General features: G+C 37.2%; 1 protein-coding gene across 1 annotated transcript; it reads right to left on the bottom strand.

Annotated features, from left to right (window-relative positions):
- Nucleotides 1–51: 51 nt before the first annotated feature.
- rrn3 (RRN3 homolog, RNA polymerase I transcription factor) lies at nucleotides 52–17040 on the bottom strand. Its single transcript, XM_029437347.1, has 17 exons — nucleotides 16736–17040; nucleotides 16449–16505; nucleotides 16274–16363; nucleotides 15257–15386; nucleotides 14934–14993; nucleotides 14356–14419; nucleotides 13205–13274; nucleotides 7629–7727; nucleotides 7227–7322; nucleotides 5772–5895; nucleotides 5442–5572; nucleotides 4691–4821; nucleotides 4408–4595; nucleotides 4198–4306; nucleotides 3111–3263; nucleotides 1129–1207; nucleotides 52–796 (listed from the first exon to the last, which is right to left on the bottom strand). Exons 1-17 carry the CDS (start codon nucleotides 16829–16831, stop codon nucleotides 650–652), a joined length of 1824 nt encoding a protein of 607 aa, XP_029293207.1. The 5' UTR covers nucleotides 16832–17040; the 3' UTR covers nucleotides 52–649.
- Between the last annotated feature and the right edge of the window lie 1992 nt (nucleotides 17041–19032).

Here is a 19032-nt window from a genome sequence, read left to right as displayed (position 1 = left end):
GCAGGACACTGGTGGTGTTTCTCACACAAGCTTTAAAAACACACAAGGTACTTTCAAGAGGAAAGAAACATGAATGAACTTTAATCTACAGAAACCTCAATGACAGCCCACACAAATAAAGAGAAACATAAGAAAACAAACTAATACTATAATAATATTCTGTTTTTAAAGAATAACTTCCCATTTTTCTGTCTGTTTAAAAACAACTTATAGAAACACAACCAAGACTTCAACTCTTAAGATCCCAGACTGCTGAGGCCTCATTATGTAAAGTGACCAACTATGCTTTCAATGTACAGACATTAAAACATGTGACCCTATACTTTCAATCCTTTCTAACAGGCTGTGGTTTAAGATTAACTGTATAATTATATTGTAAAATATAATTTGCAATTTAATTCTCCCATACTCCCTGGGGAAGGATTGGAGTTTCTACAATGTTTTTGCACGCACCAACATGGCCTGAACTGTGATTAATCACACCTTGAAACATGTTGAATCAGACTGTCTGCAGTATAACTCCCTGAAGTTAAACACGGAACTTTATTTATTTACACAGATGAGTATTCTTGTGTGACTACAGATCAGTCACATCTCTTCAAGTTCCTGTGTTCTTCGGTTTGAATCTTTATAAATGAAATGTGCTTGATCAGAGTCTCTGGAAGGCGAAAGGGGGTGAACCCACGGCACTCGGGCTGCGGAGGCTCGAGTCGTAGGAGCTGGGTGTGATTCCCACAATGCCCTCGGTCTGCGGCGTCTCGCCACACAGGAAGTCATCCTCGTCCTCCCTCGAGCCCTGACAGACACAATGAACCAACACGACCACATGAGCCTGAACATAAAGTCCAAATCCATGTCAAGGAGTTCCCAACAAGATGTAGTGTTCTTCTCACTAGAAGTGGTGATGAATTCTCATTCTCACACTTTTTACCGATAAATATAAGTATATCTGCTTCATACAATTGCTTGAGTAGATGTCTTTAGGATTATATTAAACAATAAAAGTCAATAATAAAAAGTAATGGTTAGTTGCAGTGCAGTCCTAATACTTCAAACCTGGCAAGTGCCCCAATGTTAAGGAAAAGGTCACGTGCGAGAGTTCTCCCCAAAAGCTCAGCCTTCTCTCACCTGCTGTCCTGTGGGAAGCTGCTCTGCATCTGATAGCTCCTCCCACACCTGGTACAGAGGCTCAATCAGCTGACTAGACCTGCACACACACACACAAACACACATCTTGTTGAGTCCAGATGTGCCAGCTACTCTAATTCTTCAGTGAATCACTAAACATTGGGCCATATTCACCGATATCTTCCTAACCTTTTTCTTACATTTGTTCTTGAGAGGTCCTGAGGAAAGTGCGTCAGAATCATGACAAATGAGATTCATTGGTTCTTAAAATGCAGAATTGTTGGTACCTGTGTTCTGATAATAATGAATCCCATTGTCCTTGTAATCTGCCAATGCACATAAAATAAATGTGTGCGCTCACAGAAACAACCAAAGGAAAGCAGAGTGGAGGCACTTCTGCAGGTCATCAGTGAATATTAAATAACACAGAAACATGCATGGGATGCTGTTACTCATCAAGTATTGAAGTGTAGTGTTTATTTATTTTAAAAGTCCACAATGCTTTGTAATATTATGAAAATAAATATAATTATTTGTATTTATTATAAAAGAATATTGTGATTTCAATTCTTTATTGAAGAAAAAGCAATAACTAACAATTATTTTTCACAAACATGTCAGCACTCAAATGTGAGTGAGTGTGCGTACGTTCTGTTCTGACCCAAGAACAAATCGCAGATAAGAAAACATGTCAGAACCTGAAAACTGCTGAGTGGGTTTTAAGAAGAAAAGTCTCCCTAAAGGTCCTGTCACACAGTTCCGTATGGCGGAAACAAATGCCGTCGTATACGAAATATACAGCAATATCCACTCGTTATCAATAAGTTAGCTGTAGGATTCACCGTCAGCCGACGTAGCCTATATCTAACGTACCTCTAACGTATTCACGTACTGTATTTACGTAGGTATTCCATATTCACGTATGTCTAACGTAACGTAACTTGTGTGTAACGTCTGCATATCTTATGAAGCACACGGCGGGTACGTCCGGTAATTTTGAACATCCTCAAAACATCGCAGTTCAACAACGCACCCCAGCGTAACACAGTGAGCTCTTAACGAATACTACTTATACCTTACCTTATATCAACGTACACCAGCCCATATTTTGTATACGCCATATTTTTGTATACGTTATGCATTCGTCTGATACATTTTGTATAAGTAAGTGATACGCTATCAATAGGTTAGACATGCGTATCTGTATATGCAGTGTTTCCCCTACCATTGTCTGCGCCCTGCCAACAGAGCCCAGCGCCCTGCCTGAAATTCAAGGTGTTTTTTTCACAACTCACTCTTCACATTGACCGGTGCTCTTTCATTAAATAAACTAAACACTTGTGTTATTGATCTAATTTATGTGCACGTTTCAGTTTGTAATGTCTACTTTGCGCATTCACATCCTCTCCTTCGCTCCGTTTTGCGAAGGGCGGGGCTTCGCAGCTGATGCACACACACCTACAGAGCGGAAGAAAGGAGGGGAGAGAACTAAATAGAAACCGCGCCACGCACGTGTACACAATCTCCCTGCGCCACGCACGTGTACACAATCTCCCCGTGCCGCGCACGCAACCCCCCCTCCCCCATGGCCCATGGAGTCCAACATCTCCTGTGCATGTGTCTTCTTGGAACCATGCATTCATTTATTTCATAAGTTAGTGACAAAACAATAAATGGAGTTGAGAACTTTAAGAACTTCTCTACAGCTACTAAACGTACTTTGTGGTTAGATTATTTTGTCATATACTATTTCCAAAGTCAAGAATGACCTTTAAATTTACAGATTATCCCTTTAAAGAGAGTTTTAGAGTTTGTCCTTCAGTCGTGATATAACACATTTGTGTTTCTTCTGGGAGATTAAGCTGAAGGCTGAACGTCTGCCTTCAGCTTCCCACTGAAACTTTGAAAACAGTTTTAAATGTAGCAGCACTTTTCTACAGAATGCAGTTCAGAGAACACAGAATAATAATGAGCAAGTGCACCTGTTGAGCAGGTAGGGGTCGAAGGGGAAGAAGCTGTCCAGAGGGTTAGTGTTGGTGGTCACACTGTCTCCCCCCGCAGAGCTGCGGACTACCGGCAGCACATGGCGATTGTTCCTCTCTATGATGGTGTAGCAGAACACCACCTGATACGTCCTGCAATAAAAAAAACAACAGCAGCTGTGAGTGACCGGGGAAACTTCCAACAGCATTTTAATTATTGACTGTGGAGCATGTTGTTTCAGTCTTACTGTGAAATAGTAAAACCCTGCACTTTATTGGCCACTGTGTGAACTGATGTTTGTTTAACAGTAATATGCCGGCCTGTGTTTCCTTGGTTATGACTTTTAAGTGTTTGTGGCATCTGGCAAATCAAAATGGTGACTGGCAGCAGTGATGAGTGTCGAGAGTGTCGGGGTTAAAATTGTGTTGATAAAGGCAAAAAATAACTTTAAAATAACTTTACATCCATGTTAGTTTTCTAACACTTTAGGGGTTTAAGCACACTTGAGTATTTCTATTGTATGCTACTTGTACTTCTACTCCATCATTAAGAGGGAAATATAGTACTTTTTACTCCACTATATTAATTTAACACATATACTTACTAGTAGATCACATTTTTAAAGCGGTCTGGCTTGTAAGAGATTTCACATATGCATTTTTCAGATATTTTTTACTTCAATAACTGTTGGAGGCCCAAAAGGCAAAACTTCCAATGTTTCAGCTCACGACCCCTCAGAGATATCCTGTGGCCCTTTGGTGGGGCCTAACCCTCAGTATTGGCACCACTGCACTAATCTTCACAACTGTTTATTGAGTAGTTTAAAAATAGCTCCAGTAAATAATACTGACTCATCTGTATCAATGTAGTAACAACATCTCTGACAATTATATTATAAAATATGATTATCCATCAGTCATAAGAGCCATTTTCCATTTTACTCTTGTAAGATATATATCTATCTATATGTATATATTATTACATTCGGAATAATACGACAGTCCCATCTGGTCTTTCATTTCAACGCCAGTTACAGGATGGTAACCGGTGATAACAGTCAGAGTAGCGCAGGGACAGAGTGTGTACCTGGTGACGGCAGCAAACATGCTGGTGACTGCAGGCAGGCAGACTTTGAGGGGGTTCAGTTGACACATCACCACCCGCTCCAGGTTCAGACCCTGCAGGTACTCCAGACCTGACACACACAACACACACGCAATGACACAGACATGGAGACTCTGTCATAAACTGTCATGTTTGAGCAGCAGGTGATGTTGGTACAGATCAGAGGTGTACCTTTCTTCATGTTGCCCTCCAGCATGCCTCTGTGTCTGAAGATGAGTGTGTAGAAGACGGCCTGGCAGGCGGTGTAGAAGGGCCCGTGCAGGCTGATGTCACAGCAAGCTTGTCTGCCGCTGCCGTCCTGGCTGTCAATGTAGCGATGGATCCAGGCGAGCAGCAGGTCCAGACAGGCCCGCACAGTGCTGCAGGAGGGGGAACAGCAGGATAAACATTGTCACAGGAATAAACTGCTCTCTTTGGCTTTGACTTTGTGTTTTCCTCAGCAGAATGAACTCACAGCACAGGAATGAACTTGGCTCGGGACAGGAAGCTCCCCAGGTATCCGGCAGCAGCCTGGCGGAGGACGGCAGGCTGAGAGGGGCTCTGCAGGATCTTCCACAGGTGATCCAGGAAGGCCTCGGCTAACGCCTGAAACACAGAAATACAAAACATACATCATTCATGCATCATTCATCAAAGTACACGAAGTAAATTAGACGTCATCTTCATAAAAAAAAGTGGACAGGAAAAGCAGCGTAGGTGATTTAGAAATAAGCAGTTTACACATGATGTGTGAAGTACACATTTTGTATTGTTTACCTCAAGAACTATTTTAATTGTAAACAAACATCAACATAATGAACACCAACAGCATTTTGAGTGGCATATGTACCATCATGAAACCAACATTTACACATCACAATCACTCAATTTTGGCTATTGATTTTTAACACATAAAATGTAATTTCAGTTGGACATTAAAGATGCAAAAGTAGAGTTTTGGTCACTTGGAACTGGAACAAGATACAGCTTGTCAACACTCATATTATATATTATCAGTTGTTAGCAAACAGTTGCCTATTTCCACATCCAGTAGACACACACAAATATTATCATTCGTTTGTTTCCACCTGATAAACCTTCAAAAAGTGTTTTGGTTCACCAGCTCACCACCTGACCTCCGCCCAACTAATCCAGTGTCTCACTGCTGAGGACCAGACTGAAGGCTACATGTACACACACTCATGCATAGTGTGAGGAGTACTGACCACTCTGAAGCTGCAGAGGTAGAAGAGTGTGTACTGGACATGACAGGAAGCGTGTGTTGGTAGAATGAGCTTGTCAAATACACTCAACAAATCTCGGTACAGATCCTTTGTCCTGTCCACATCAAGGGAGCCTGAGAGGGAGAAAACAAAGAAAAGACACGCTTCACTATACAAGTACACACTAAGTACACGCAACATATTTTATTGGATTCAAAAATGGAGAATTGTGAAGTTCTTTCAAATATGTTGCACTCAGTCAGAGCCTCCCAAAACTTCCTGTTATTGGTCAGTCCCGTTGAGGAAAATGTGGAAAAGCTGTTGTTCAGCTACCCTTGACGTGGCAGACATCCTTGATATAAGCCAACAGAACAGCCATGAGAGTGTCCAGCCTGTCAGCCACAGGGTGGGCCATCACAGAGGGCCTGGGGGGGCGATCTGCTGACATGTCCTCATCCTGTGAGACGCGCGCGCGCGCACACACACACACACACACACACACACACACACACACACACACACACACACACACACACACACACACACACACACACACACACACACACACACACACACACACACACACACACACAGTTTGAACACCCAGCGTACATGCTACAATTTTTAATTTATTGTCATACAGTTTATTCTAATCCAACAACAATCCTACAATCACATAAATTATTTTTCAATTAAATTTCACCTCCGCTGATAACTTCAAACTTCTTTTAGCAACTGCACTTCAGCTGACACGTCAATTGACATCTTTTCAGAGTTTTTGCACTTGAACCGTCTCGTCTGTTGGTGAACTCACTGAAGGACTCGACACTTCAGCTCCTTTTACACTTCAAATCCTTTTTAGTGTTTGATCTTTATCTCACTCTTTAACTCTTTCTTCCATTCCACATGCAACTTCCAATTGTTTTATTGCTTCAGCTGCAACTTAATTTTCTTATTTATTGTTTAGATCAACTTCAGCTTTTTCTGTATTCTGAGATTTGATTCCTTTTTAATCTTTAGAAATACTGGGGTTCAGCAAAATGTATCAAAGCAACAATATTTAACAAAATATGAATTTAAATTCAACTTTCTATTTTTAGAATGAATGTGGCTCATTTGTCTGAATCGGCACCTTTTTAAACTTGCACCTGATGTCCTTTATGTTTTTCCAAAAGAATGCTTTTTTATGATGTGTTAACAATGTTCATGTTCAAGGACAAGTGATTAAAAGAAAGACACATTTGAGACACGACGAGGCTAGAGAAAGAAACAACAAAGATACCGAGTAACACTGAAGATAAACTCTCATTGTACTGCACACGCAGTGTATGTGTGCGTGAGGATATGGAGGGGACTCCTGCTGACGGTTGCTAGAAGGGATTTCTCTCCACTGGGTTGAAATTGATTTGCAACAAATTTGCCAGATTCTTTTCATTTGAAATTTGAGGGTTTATATTTCATTCCATGTTAGTTCTTTGGGGCTGTTTGCATATTAGTTCTTTACTTGTGACTAAGTTATGTAGTTTTTGCTTTTGTTATAACACCTTTCATAACATGATGTAAGTTCAGTGAGCACACTTAACTTTACTTCCCTAAGTATGTCCTTTCTAGTTATTTAGTTTATTTATTGTCATTCAATGTATTATTTTACTACATACTTTCCTGCCAGGTGAGTTATGCTTGATGCCTGACAATGTTTCTATTCTTTATTATAAACTACTTTATCTGCGATAAACCTTTATATAATGTGCTGCTGTTGAAATACAACCCAAAAAGAGGCCACATTACCATGTGGAAGAGTCCTTCCTCAGTGTGCTCCTCTGTCCGCTGGGTCTGCACTGCGTTGTCTTCTGCCTCCTCAATGTCTGAGCGCGATGCACTCACCTGAAACACACCACACACCCTGTGACAGGCAGGAGCAGACATACAGACAGCACTTCACATGTATGTGTTTACAGACTAATGATAACTACTGAAATAGAACATGGAAAATGAAGATCAACAGGAAACGTCATTAATCCTGGAAATGCTTCCTAAGTAGCTCTGTGACCACCTCACTGCAGACAAACATGGATTTGTATGACTACATTGTTTTCAATGCTTCCAGAGAGACTACATCCACCTTCCAGTCACTTTCAACCCTGCAAAGCACTTTGGATCACTCAAGTTATTTGAAGTTTAACTACTTACATCCAGTTTGAGCATTTTTCCGACGATCAGCTCCAGTACGTCCCGTCGAATTGACGGTATGTACATGGTCAGCCTCAGGAGGTTGTGGACGTAACACTCCTGTAGAGAGCAACAAACTATCCCTCAGCAAGGCACTATTTCATGATGCAGAACACAATTTACTGTTTGCTGCTTTTTCTAGACCCCAACGGATACGGATATGTTCAGAGAGAAGCTGGGGCAAACCAGACAAAATTCAGCACACACAATATGTAACAATATACATGTATGTATTATGTCACGCAGTGTTTCCCCTACCATTGTCGCCCTGCCAACGGAGCCCAGCGCCCTGCCTGAAATTCAAGGTGTTTTTCTTTTTTCTCAAACATTTTTCTCTCGAATTAAACAATTCACAACTCACTCTTCACATTGACAGGTGCCCTTTTATTAAATAAACTAAACGCTTATGTTATTGATCTAATTTATGTGCACGTTTCAGTTTGTACTGTCTACTTTGCACATTCACATTCTCTCCTTCGCTCCGTTTTGCGAAGGGCGCAGCTACAGAGCGGAAGAACCTACAGAGCGGAAGAAAGGAGAGGGGAGAACTAAATGGAAACCGCACCATACACGCGCACGCAATCTCCCCGCGCCACGCACGCGATATACATGTATGTATTATGTGAAATACACGTATGTATTATGTGATATACATGTATGTATTATGTGATATACATGTGATATACTATGTGATATACACGTATGTATTATGTGATATACATGTATGTATTATGTGATATACATGTATGTATTATGTGATATACATGTGATATACATGTGATATACACATATGTATTATGTGATATACACGTATGTATTATGTGATATACATGTATGTATTATGTGGTATGCATGTGATATACATGTATATATTATGTGATATACATGTATGTATTATGTGATATACATGTATGTATTATGTGATATGCATGTGATATACATGTATGTATTATGTGATATACATGTATGTATTATGTGATATACATGTATGTATTATGTGATATACATGTATGTATTATGTGGTATGCATGTGATATACATGTATTATGTGATATACATGTATGTATTATGTGGTATGCATGTGATATACATGTATGTATTATGTGATATGCATGTAATATACATGTATGTATTATGTGATATGCATGTGATATACATGTATGTATTATGTGATATACATGTGATATACATGTATGTATTATGTGATATACATGCATGTATTATGTGATATACATGTGATATACATGTATGTATTATGTGATATACATGTATGTATTATGTGATATACATGTGATATACATGTATGTATTATGTGATATACATGTATGTATTATGTGGTATGCATGTGATATACATGTATGTATTATGTGATATACATGTATGTATTATGTGGTATGCATGTGATATACATGTATGTATTATGTGATATGCATGTGATATACATGTATGTATTATGTGATATACATGTATGTATTATGTGATATACATGTGATATGCATGTATGTATTATGTGATATGCATGTATGTATTATGTGATATACACGTATGTATTATGTGGTATGCATGTGATATACATGTGATATACACGTATGTATTATGTGATATACACGTATGTATTATGTGATATACACGTATGTATTATGTGATATACACATATGTATTATGTGATATACACGTATGTATTATGTGATATGCATGTATGTATTATGTGATATACATGTATGTATTATGTGATATACATGTATGTATTATGTGATATGCATGTGATATACATGTATATATTATGTGATATGCATGTATGTATTATGTGATATACATATATGTATTATGTGATATACATGTATGTATTATGTGATATACATGTATGTATTATGTGATATGCATGTGATATACATGTATGTATTATGTGATATACATGTATTATGTGATATACACGTATGTATTATGTGATATACACGTATGTATTATGTGATATGCATGTATGTATTATGTGATATACATGTATGTATTATGTGATATACATGTATGTATTATGTGATATACATGTATGTATTATGTGATATACATGTATGAATTATGTGATATACATGTATGTATTATGTGATATACATGTATGTATTATGTGATATGCATGTGATATACATGTATGTATTATGTGATATACATGTATGTATTATGTGATATACATGTGATATGCATGTGATATACACATGTATTATGTGATATACACGTATGTATTATGTGATATACACGTATGTATTATGTGATATCCATGTGATATACTATGTGATATACACGTATGTATTATGTGATATACACGTATGTATTATGTGATATACACGTATGTATTATGTGATATACATGTATGTATTATGTGATATACATGTATGTATTATGTGATATACATGTATGTATTATGTGGTATGCATGTGATATACATGTATGTATTATGTGATATATACTTGTGATATACATGTATGTATTATGTGATACACATGTATGTATTATGTGATATACATGTGATATGCATGTATGTATTATGTGATATACATGTATGTATTATGTGATATACATGTATTATGTGATATACATGTATGTATTATGTAATATACATGTATGTATTTTGTGGTATGCATGTGATATACATGTATGTATTATGTGATATACATGTATGTATTATGTGATATACATGTATGTATTATGTGGTATGCATGTGATATACATGTATGTATTATGTGATATATACTTGTGATATACATGTATGTATTATGTGATACACATGTATGTATTATGTGATATACATGTGATATGCATGTATGTATTATGTGATATACATGTATGCATTATGTGATATACATGTATGTATTATGTGATATACACGTATGTATTACGTGATACACTTTTGTGTATTATGTGATATACATGTATGTATTGATTATGTGATATACATGTATGTATTATGTGGTATGCATGTGATATACATGTATGTATTATGTGATATATACTTGTGATATACATGTATGTATTATGTGATACACATGTATGTATTATGTGATATACATGTGATATGCATGTATGTATTATGTGATATACATGTATGTATTATGTGATATACATGTATGTATTATGTGATATACATGTGATATGCATGTATGTATTATGTGGTATGCATGTGATATACATGTATGTATTATGTGATACACATGTATGTATTATGTGATATACATGTATGTATTATGTGATATACATGTATGTATTATGTGATATACATGTGATATACTATGTGATATACACGTATGTATTATGTGATATACACGTATGTATTATGTAATATACATGTGATATGCATGTATGTATTATGTGATATACATGTATGTATTATGTGATACACATGTATGTATTATGTGGTATGCATGTGATATACATGTATGTATTATGTGATACACATGTATGTATTATGTGATATATACTTGTGATATACATGTATGTATTATGTGATATACATGTATGTATTATGTGATATACACGTATGTATTACGTGATACACTTTTGTGTATTATGTGATATACATGTATGTATTATGTGATATACATGCATGTATTATGTGATATACATGTATGTATTTTGTGGTATGCATGTGATATACATGTATGTATTATGTGATATACATGTATGTATTATGTGATATACATGTATGTATTATGTGGTATGCATGTGATATACATGTATGTATTATGTGATATATACTTGTGATATACATGTATGTATTATGTGATACACATGTATGTATTATGTGATATACATGTGATATGCATGTATGTATTATGTGATATACATGTATGCATTATGTGATATACATGTATGTATTATGTGATATACACGTATGTATTACGTGATACACTTTTGTGTATTATGTGATATACATGTATGTATTATGTGATATACATGTATGTATTGATTATGTGATATACATGTATGTATTATGTGGTATGCATGTGATATACATGTATGTATTATGTGATATATACTTGTGATATACATGTATGTATTATGTGATACACATGTATGTATTATGTGATATACATGTGATATGCATGTATGTATTATGTGATATACATGTATGTATTATGTGATATACATGTATGTATTATGTGATATACATGTGATATGCATGTATGTATTATGTGATATACATGTATGTATTATGTGATATACATGTGATATGCATGTATGTATTATGTGGTATGCATGTGATATACATGTATGTATTATGTGATACACATGTATGTATTATGTGATATACATGTATGTATTATGTGATATACATGTATGTATTATGTGATATACTATGTGATATACACGTATGTATTATGTGATATACACGTATGTATTATGTAATATACATGTGATATGCATGTATGTATTATGTGATATACATGTATGTATTATGTGATATACATGTATGTATTATGTGGTATGCATGTGATATACATGTATGTATTATGTGATACACATGTATGTATTATGTGATATATACTTGTGATATACATGTATGTATTATGTGATATACATGTATGTATTATGTGATATACACGTATGTATTACGTGATACACTTTTGTGTATTATGTGATATACATGTATGTATTATGTGATATACATGCATGTATTATGTGATACACATGTATGTATTATGTGATTTCATACATGAAAAGGATGCTTTTATGGTAGAGTATAGTGACTATGTTGTCATTTTTCCACACTTCCACATAGAGCTGTACCTAATGTTGGATTGAATGAGTTATTCTTTTTTTATTAAATCAGCTTTCTTAATGAATATATCTCGTGCTGCTAGATCATCCCGTTAGGTGCGTGCCTCCCTGCAAACCTTTCTTTGTCAAAATGCTAACAAACATAGATTAAAGCAGAGATTTGGTTAGATAAAAACATGCTGTGAATTTTTTTAATGATTACATCTATCTTTTTTAATAAATGCTGACTCTTGAACTTTGCAATGCTATGGGAATGTTTGGATCCCACATGTCGGAAACAATCCTACGCAGCACCACTGGAAACTAATTATACTAATAGTATAATACTAATAATATTAGTGCAGCTTAATCTTTATCTGCAACTGTGCAGAATTACTGACTTTAAACACAATGTATGCAAAAAAAGGAAAAAGAAGCTGCGTAGCATTCAAATGTTTATTTAGAATTAGAAAGTCAACGTTATTAAATAAAACTGTGAACTGCAGCAGCTCCTTCCACAGCTGGAAGAGTTCTGACCAGTGCTGCCCTGACTGTTGCAAACAGCCCAAACTAACCTTCACTGTCCATGATGGCTGAACCTCTGAATTACCTCCTGAGAGATCAGTTTCCTCATTGAAATAACCGCATGTTTTCTGGGTGATGAGGCCACCAGTGTACATGCATTCTGACAAAATATACCACTGTCAGCCTCAAACTGTGGTACAACATCCCAGTGTTCCTATGTTGCCAGTCCTGTATGAAGGAAGCATAATTCAGATTTCTCTTACCAGTGTTCTGGAGGATTTCTGCACAAAGGGAAAGTTCTCTTGCAGAATCGGCACCAGAAAGCGACTCGTGCTGAAAGTAGAGGATGCGCCAGGAAATTAATGTTTGTGAAGATCTGATCATGCATAAGAATGCATACTTGTACTGTATTTATACATTTGAGCAGAGATAGTTTTTTTTTTAAACAACTAGAAAGGTGCACTCAGTGCGTCTCCCTCTCCCCTCCAAAACAAAGAAGAGTTCAATTTCACTCAATTGTCCCTCCAGGCTTCCTTAGATAACAAGAACTGGGATCTATGCATATGGTACCGTGCCTAACTTTAGTAGATCAGAATATACAGTATCTGCTATGGAATTAATCATCAGATTCTCTGGTTCAAGATGAGACCAAACTTTTCTATGGATGTCAGTCTTTGAGCTACGACAAAGGCCAACATGTGGGCTGTAACAGACCAGGGAGGATAGGTCTGCCCCTCTTAGTCAGTTAGTCCACTAAGATTTCTTTAGTAGAAAAGTCTTTTCTTTATGCTTTTTTCATTCTGAATGACTTTTCCAGGAAACTCTTGAGCACATCTCTGGTAAACACAACATTTAAAGTGGCGCTTTTGCTTGATTCTTTGATGAGGAACTCTAAATAAACTAATGATTAGTCGACAAACTTGTATGAGTAAGAATAAGAATTTCTTAAGTCGAGGACAGTCCTACTAGGTATGTGGTTTTTAGTTTAAACTTCTTTTGGTACCGGCCTTTCATTTTTCCAAAGAAATTATTGATTCCTCCAATAACGACAAACGCAATTTGACAGGGTTTGACAGTGCTAAACAGGGCCATTAATCCTTAAATGTCCCTCATATCCCTGAAGGGATTGTTAAAGGTTTACATATCAGCCTCTCTCACCTTCAGCCGGGACAGATCAGCATGCATACAGCAGGTATAGACTTATATATAATACATTATATTTTAGCAAATGAATATGTTGAAATAAATGCCGTGATCAGCGGTGTGGTTTGTTTCAGAAAAACATTTATTAGAAATTCAGATCTTGTTCATTATAGTTCCTGCACATAGTGTAAAGCCAAATCTTTACTTTAGGTGCGTAAAAACATGCATACTAAGACGAGAAGACAAAACGCCGGCAGAATAAGAGACTTACGATGGAACGTATCTGGTGATGAGCTGCAACGCCTGGTGACACTGATCAAAGTTTCTGGGGAGGTCTTAACAAATCAAAGGAGCAGAAGAGAGTTTGTATGTATGGAGCCATCCTAACACTGTCCTGCTTCACATCCACACTCACCTTCCAACTTCCCCAAAAATTCAACAAGCAGCAACACATCAAACCAAATGTCTTTTATTCATGTTGAATTTTGGAAATGCTTACATCTATTTATTTTTTTATAAATGTTGACTTCTGGACTTGTTTGGATCACACAAGTCAGCAACAATCCTACGCAGCACCACTGGAATCTAATTCTACCAATAGTATAATACTAATAATATTAGTGCAGCTTCATCTTTATCTGTAACTGTGCAGAAATACAAATGTTGATTTAGAATTTGAATGACAATGTTATGAATGAAGCTCCAAAATAAAAAAGGTACAAAGTATTCGGTACAGCCCCATCAGATATACACCATACTTACACTCCTGAACCATAGTAGGTTTGTGATGTTTGAGACAAACATTTAATCTATTGAAATATCACCTAAAATAAGAAGGAGGACACTTACTTTCATCTTCATCATCTGAATCAGAGATATCAACCCCTTCTTCACAGACAGTGACTCTCTCTGGAAACAAAAAGGCACTTTATTCCTCCGAGTCACTGATGGTGGGATACAGTAAATACATTTACTGATTCACTGTTCACTTTCTGCCTTCAGATGCAAACTCAAACTTAACTGAAAATGTAAAATGTTGACAGCCAGGCATCAGACTAATGATGTTCAGATAACCAACATTACTCAAGTACTTTACACACAGCCAGAACTTGAATTCTGTATTTTATTGTATAAATGAATGGATTATTTGACCACCAGTCAGCCGAACCTACTGGGGGTGAAGTGGGAGACCACCATCTTGAGGCAAGCACACAGGTAGACAGTCTGTGCTGAGACCAGGTTACCGAGGAAGGCCAGGTACTCCTCCACCACAGCCTGGCTCCGGCCCACCCATGGAAGCCTCTAGAAAAACACACACACACAGCCAGAGAAGAGTTTCAGCAATCAATAGTCAAAATACACGCTTATTCATTTTCCATCCAATAATTGATTAATTGATTAACCGACTAATACTGTCAGATTTTAAAGGAATAGTTTGGATGTTTAGAAGTGGGGCTGTATGACATACTTCTCCATAGTCAGTGTATTTACTACAGTAGATGGCGGACGGCACAACCCAGTTTGGAGAAGCAGACAGGAGTAGCAGCACAGAAGTTAAGCAATGTCCTGCTGTGCACAGAGGCATCAGCAAAACACATTTAGACACCTAGAAAAACTCAATATCAGTGATCAGCATATCACTATATTAAGAATGTTTTCACCGCTTTACCTTGCCGTGAGACAGCTGTAAAATCTGTTTCCAACTGGAAACTGAAGCCGTTATCTATGCTCTCGCCAAAGCCACAAGACTCCTTTGGAATAAAACCAGTCATTTTATCTGGCAGAACACGGGAGCTGCTGGTTCTCCGCTGCCGCGATCAGTTAGTATTGTGTGACTGGTGAATAGTAGTCACACAATAACACAAACAAACTACTTAAATGAGGAAGCAACTTCCATGATCTGTGAGATAAAATTACTGTTTTTGTCAAAGGAGTTTGGTGGCTTTGAAGAAAGCATAGCAGCTTCACTTCCCCATCAGAAAGGGCTATCTGAAGGCAAGGGAAAGCGGTGACAATATTCTAAATACGGCGTACACTTGAAGTGAAATTGATTTTTTGTTTTTGTTTTTAGGTAACATGTTTTGCCTATGTCCACAGCAGGACATTGCTTAACGGCTCTGCTGCTACGCCTGTTTACTTCTTCAAACTGGGTTTGTTCAAGCTTCATCCTCTTCACTTTCTATACTCACTAAGATAGTATAGATGAGCTGTTCATGGTGCTTAGTTAGCTGGGTCACAGAAGTCCGAAATTCTTGTAGCCAGTTGATGATCTGAGCATCCTGTCAGAGGAGAGAGGGTACTCAGGAACATGACCACATGACAATACTTACTGCTCACCTCAAACACACTGATGCTTTACTGTACCTTAATGTCAGGATCAGCCAGCTGATGTTTCAGCAGCTCATAGTCACTTGAGTCTCCCTTCAAACAAGAGAAACCGCAAATTTTACACGGGAAAGGTTCCAATCAGTTCACCTTGTCCTTGTTAATTTAACGTTAGTAACAAAGATATCTTATTCATCATAAACACCTTCCAGAAATGTCAGTGTTTAAAGGGCTAACGTTACAGAGCAGCACTTAAAATAAAGTCTCTACAGTTCTTAACTGGTAGCTTAGCGGACAAAGTGGACTGACATGACGTTATCACTCACCTGATTATGTTTAGCTAGAGTTTCCACAACATTGCCTCCGAATCTGACAGTCTTAACAGGAGGAGTGTTCAAAAAGTCCCGACCGTCTATCTCCATATTTCACTGCGCTCATGCAAACAGTTGCTTTTGTTACGTGACTACGTAAATTCATTAACAATCGAATGTGTAAGGAAAATGTTAATGGTTTTTGTAAAGTTATTGCAGTGTTTGGAAAAGAATTGCCCCACTATGCCGTAAATATGCAAGCGCGTGTGTTCACAAGAGGAAGAGAACGGCTTGTTTACGGAAGTGAATACAGCACACTGGTCACGGTGCCGCATTCAAAGTCTTCCCATAAACTCGATTCATAGGGTAATAGGTTCCGGTTGGCAATTTCAAGTGTGTGGTCTCTCTGCTTCAGGAACAGGGTAATTTTGTTCGTTTGTTTGTTTTTGTGTGTGTTAATTGAGCAAAAAGTAACAATTAGTAGTAGGCCAAGGATAGTAAAATATAAAAGGATAGGGAAAAAAAACTGTTATTATTATCTTGTACAATTCATATTCACTATATGAAGAGTCTTTGAAGCCTTAAGAAGCACTGATTTTTTTGTGGAAAAACCCAAAAGGAAGAAATATCCTAAACAATATGTTTACTGTTACCGTTGAACCCTTGTGATTACTGCTCTCCTCTGGGAGGTAACTCTTTTGAGTTCACTATCAAAACGACAACTATTCTAAGTGATACTGAACAATATTTTCAGTGGCACAAATGTGGTACAATTATAACATTTGTTCCTTATTTTGTCTTTATTTTGTATGCATGTTACAAAATAAGCAACTGCTATAGCAATGATATTGAGATCAATTCAAATAATGTATAGGCAAGTTCATCGAGGTTGCATGAGGATTCAACAGGATCTGAATAATGAAACCGCCCTGCTCTAAAATTGGGTATCGATTTAGGAGTTGAGTGCTGAATGGTTTGGCTGTAGTGTTGCACATCTGTTATAAAACATACTTTTTATGGATATGAAATTGATGATGACAACGATGACAAAACAATGTATATGATAATATAGTTTTGCAGACATCATAAAACCAAACAGGACATCACTAATGAATTAAATAACATAAATGTTGTAATACATCTGCAGAAATCATAGAAAACAATAATAGAGTGAGAAAATCTCCAAAATTTGTGTAGAGCTGCCTAATCATAATACCGTATTTTCCGCACTATAAGGCGCACTTAAAAGCCTTTAATTTTCTCAAAAAGCGACAGTGCGCCTTATAATCCGGAGCGCTTTATATATGGATTAATTCTGGTTGTGTTTACTGATCTCGAAGCGATTTTGTGTGGTACACGGCGCTCTGTCAAAATGTTTTAGTACGACTTTTGTAAACTGCAAAGCCGCACTGTGCTGCCTATTTCTATGTTTATAGAGTTGGGACATGTTTTTTGACTCAGAGTGAGCACTCCTTGGTTTGTTGGTTTGCTGGGGGCGTGTCAGAGTGAGCGCTTCTGCTTTGCGAGGATCTTTGTTTACGGAGCTGCGAGATCAACACGTGGAGCAGAGACGCTAAAAAACTGTGTTTGTGTCTGTGATGCTTGAGCCTTGGAAACTATTTGTCTTTTTACGAAGTAAAATAAGAACAGTAAAGTCAAGAAAGCAAACCTTGCATCTTTATTGGAGGACTTTTGCATGTTAGCTAACTGTCTAGCTACGCATAGGGATACGCGCTGTACTTGCATAACACGCACCGCTTGCAGCATTACGGCTACCGTAGTCAGGAGCGTCGCGGAGTAATACATACTGTGCTTCACCATAATATTACAGTGTGTGTGTATAAGGACCGCAAAATGGCACCTGTCAAGAGACACGCTTACGACGCGGACTTCAAACTCAAGGCTATCAGTCACGCAGTAGAACATGGGAATAGAGAGAATTCAACATTAATGAATCAATGGTACGGAAGTGGAGGAAGCAAGAAGACGACGTTTGATTTGGCGGTATCAGACTGTTTTTTTTACGTGTTACAACTGAACAAGGTTGGGAGTTATTGTGAATACGCTCATTAACGTTTGAACAATGTTGAGTTATTGTGAACACGTTTAATAAAGTTTGACTGACTGACTTATCTGACTGTTTTGTTTCGCTTAATGCGCCTTATAGTCCGGTGCGCTTTATATATGAAAACAGATCGAAAATAGACCATTCATTGACAGTGCGCTTTATAATCCAGTGCGCTCTATAGTGCGGAAAATACGGTACATAGATTGGTTGAAGTTGTTTAAAATAGACCCTTTTGTTTGCATTC

The sequence above is a fragment of the Cottoperca gobio genome, chromosome 8 (genome assembly GCF_900634415.1).
Source record: "Cottoperca gobio chromosome 8, fCotGob3.1, whole genome shotgun sequence".
Classification (NCBI taxonomy): domain Eukaryota; kingdom Metazoa; phylum Chordata; class Actinopteri; order Perciformes; family Bovichtidae; genus Cottoperca; species Cottoperca gobio.
This window is presented reverse-complemented; position numbering and strand designations above follow the sequence as displayed.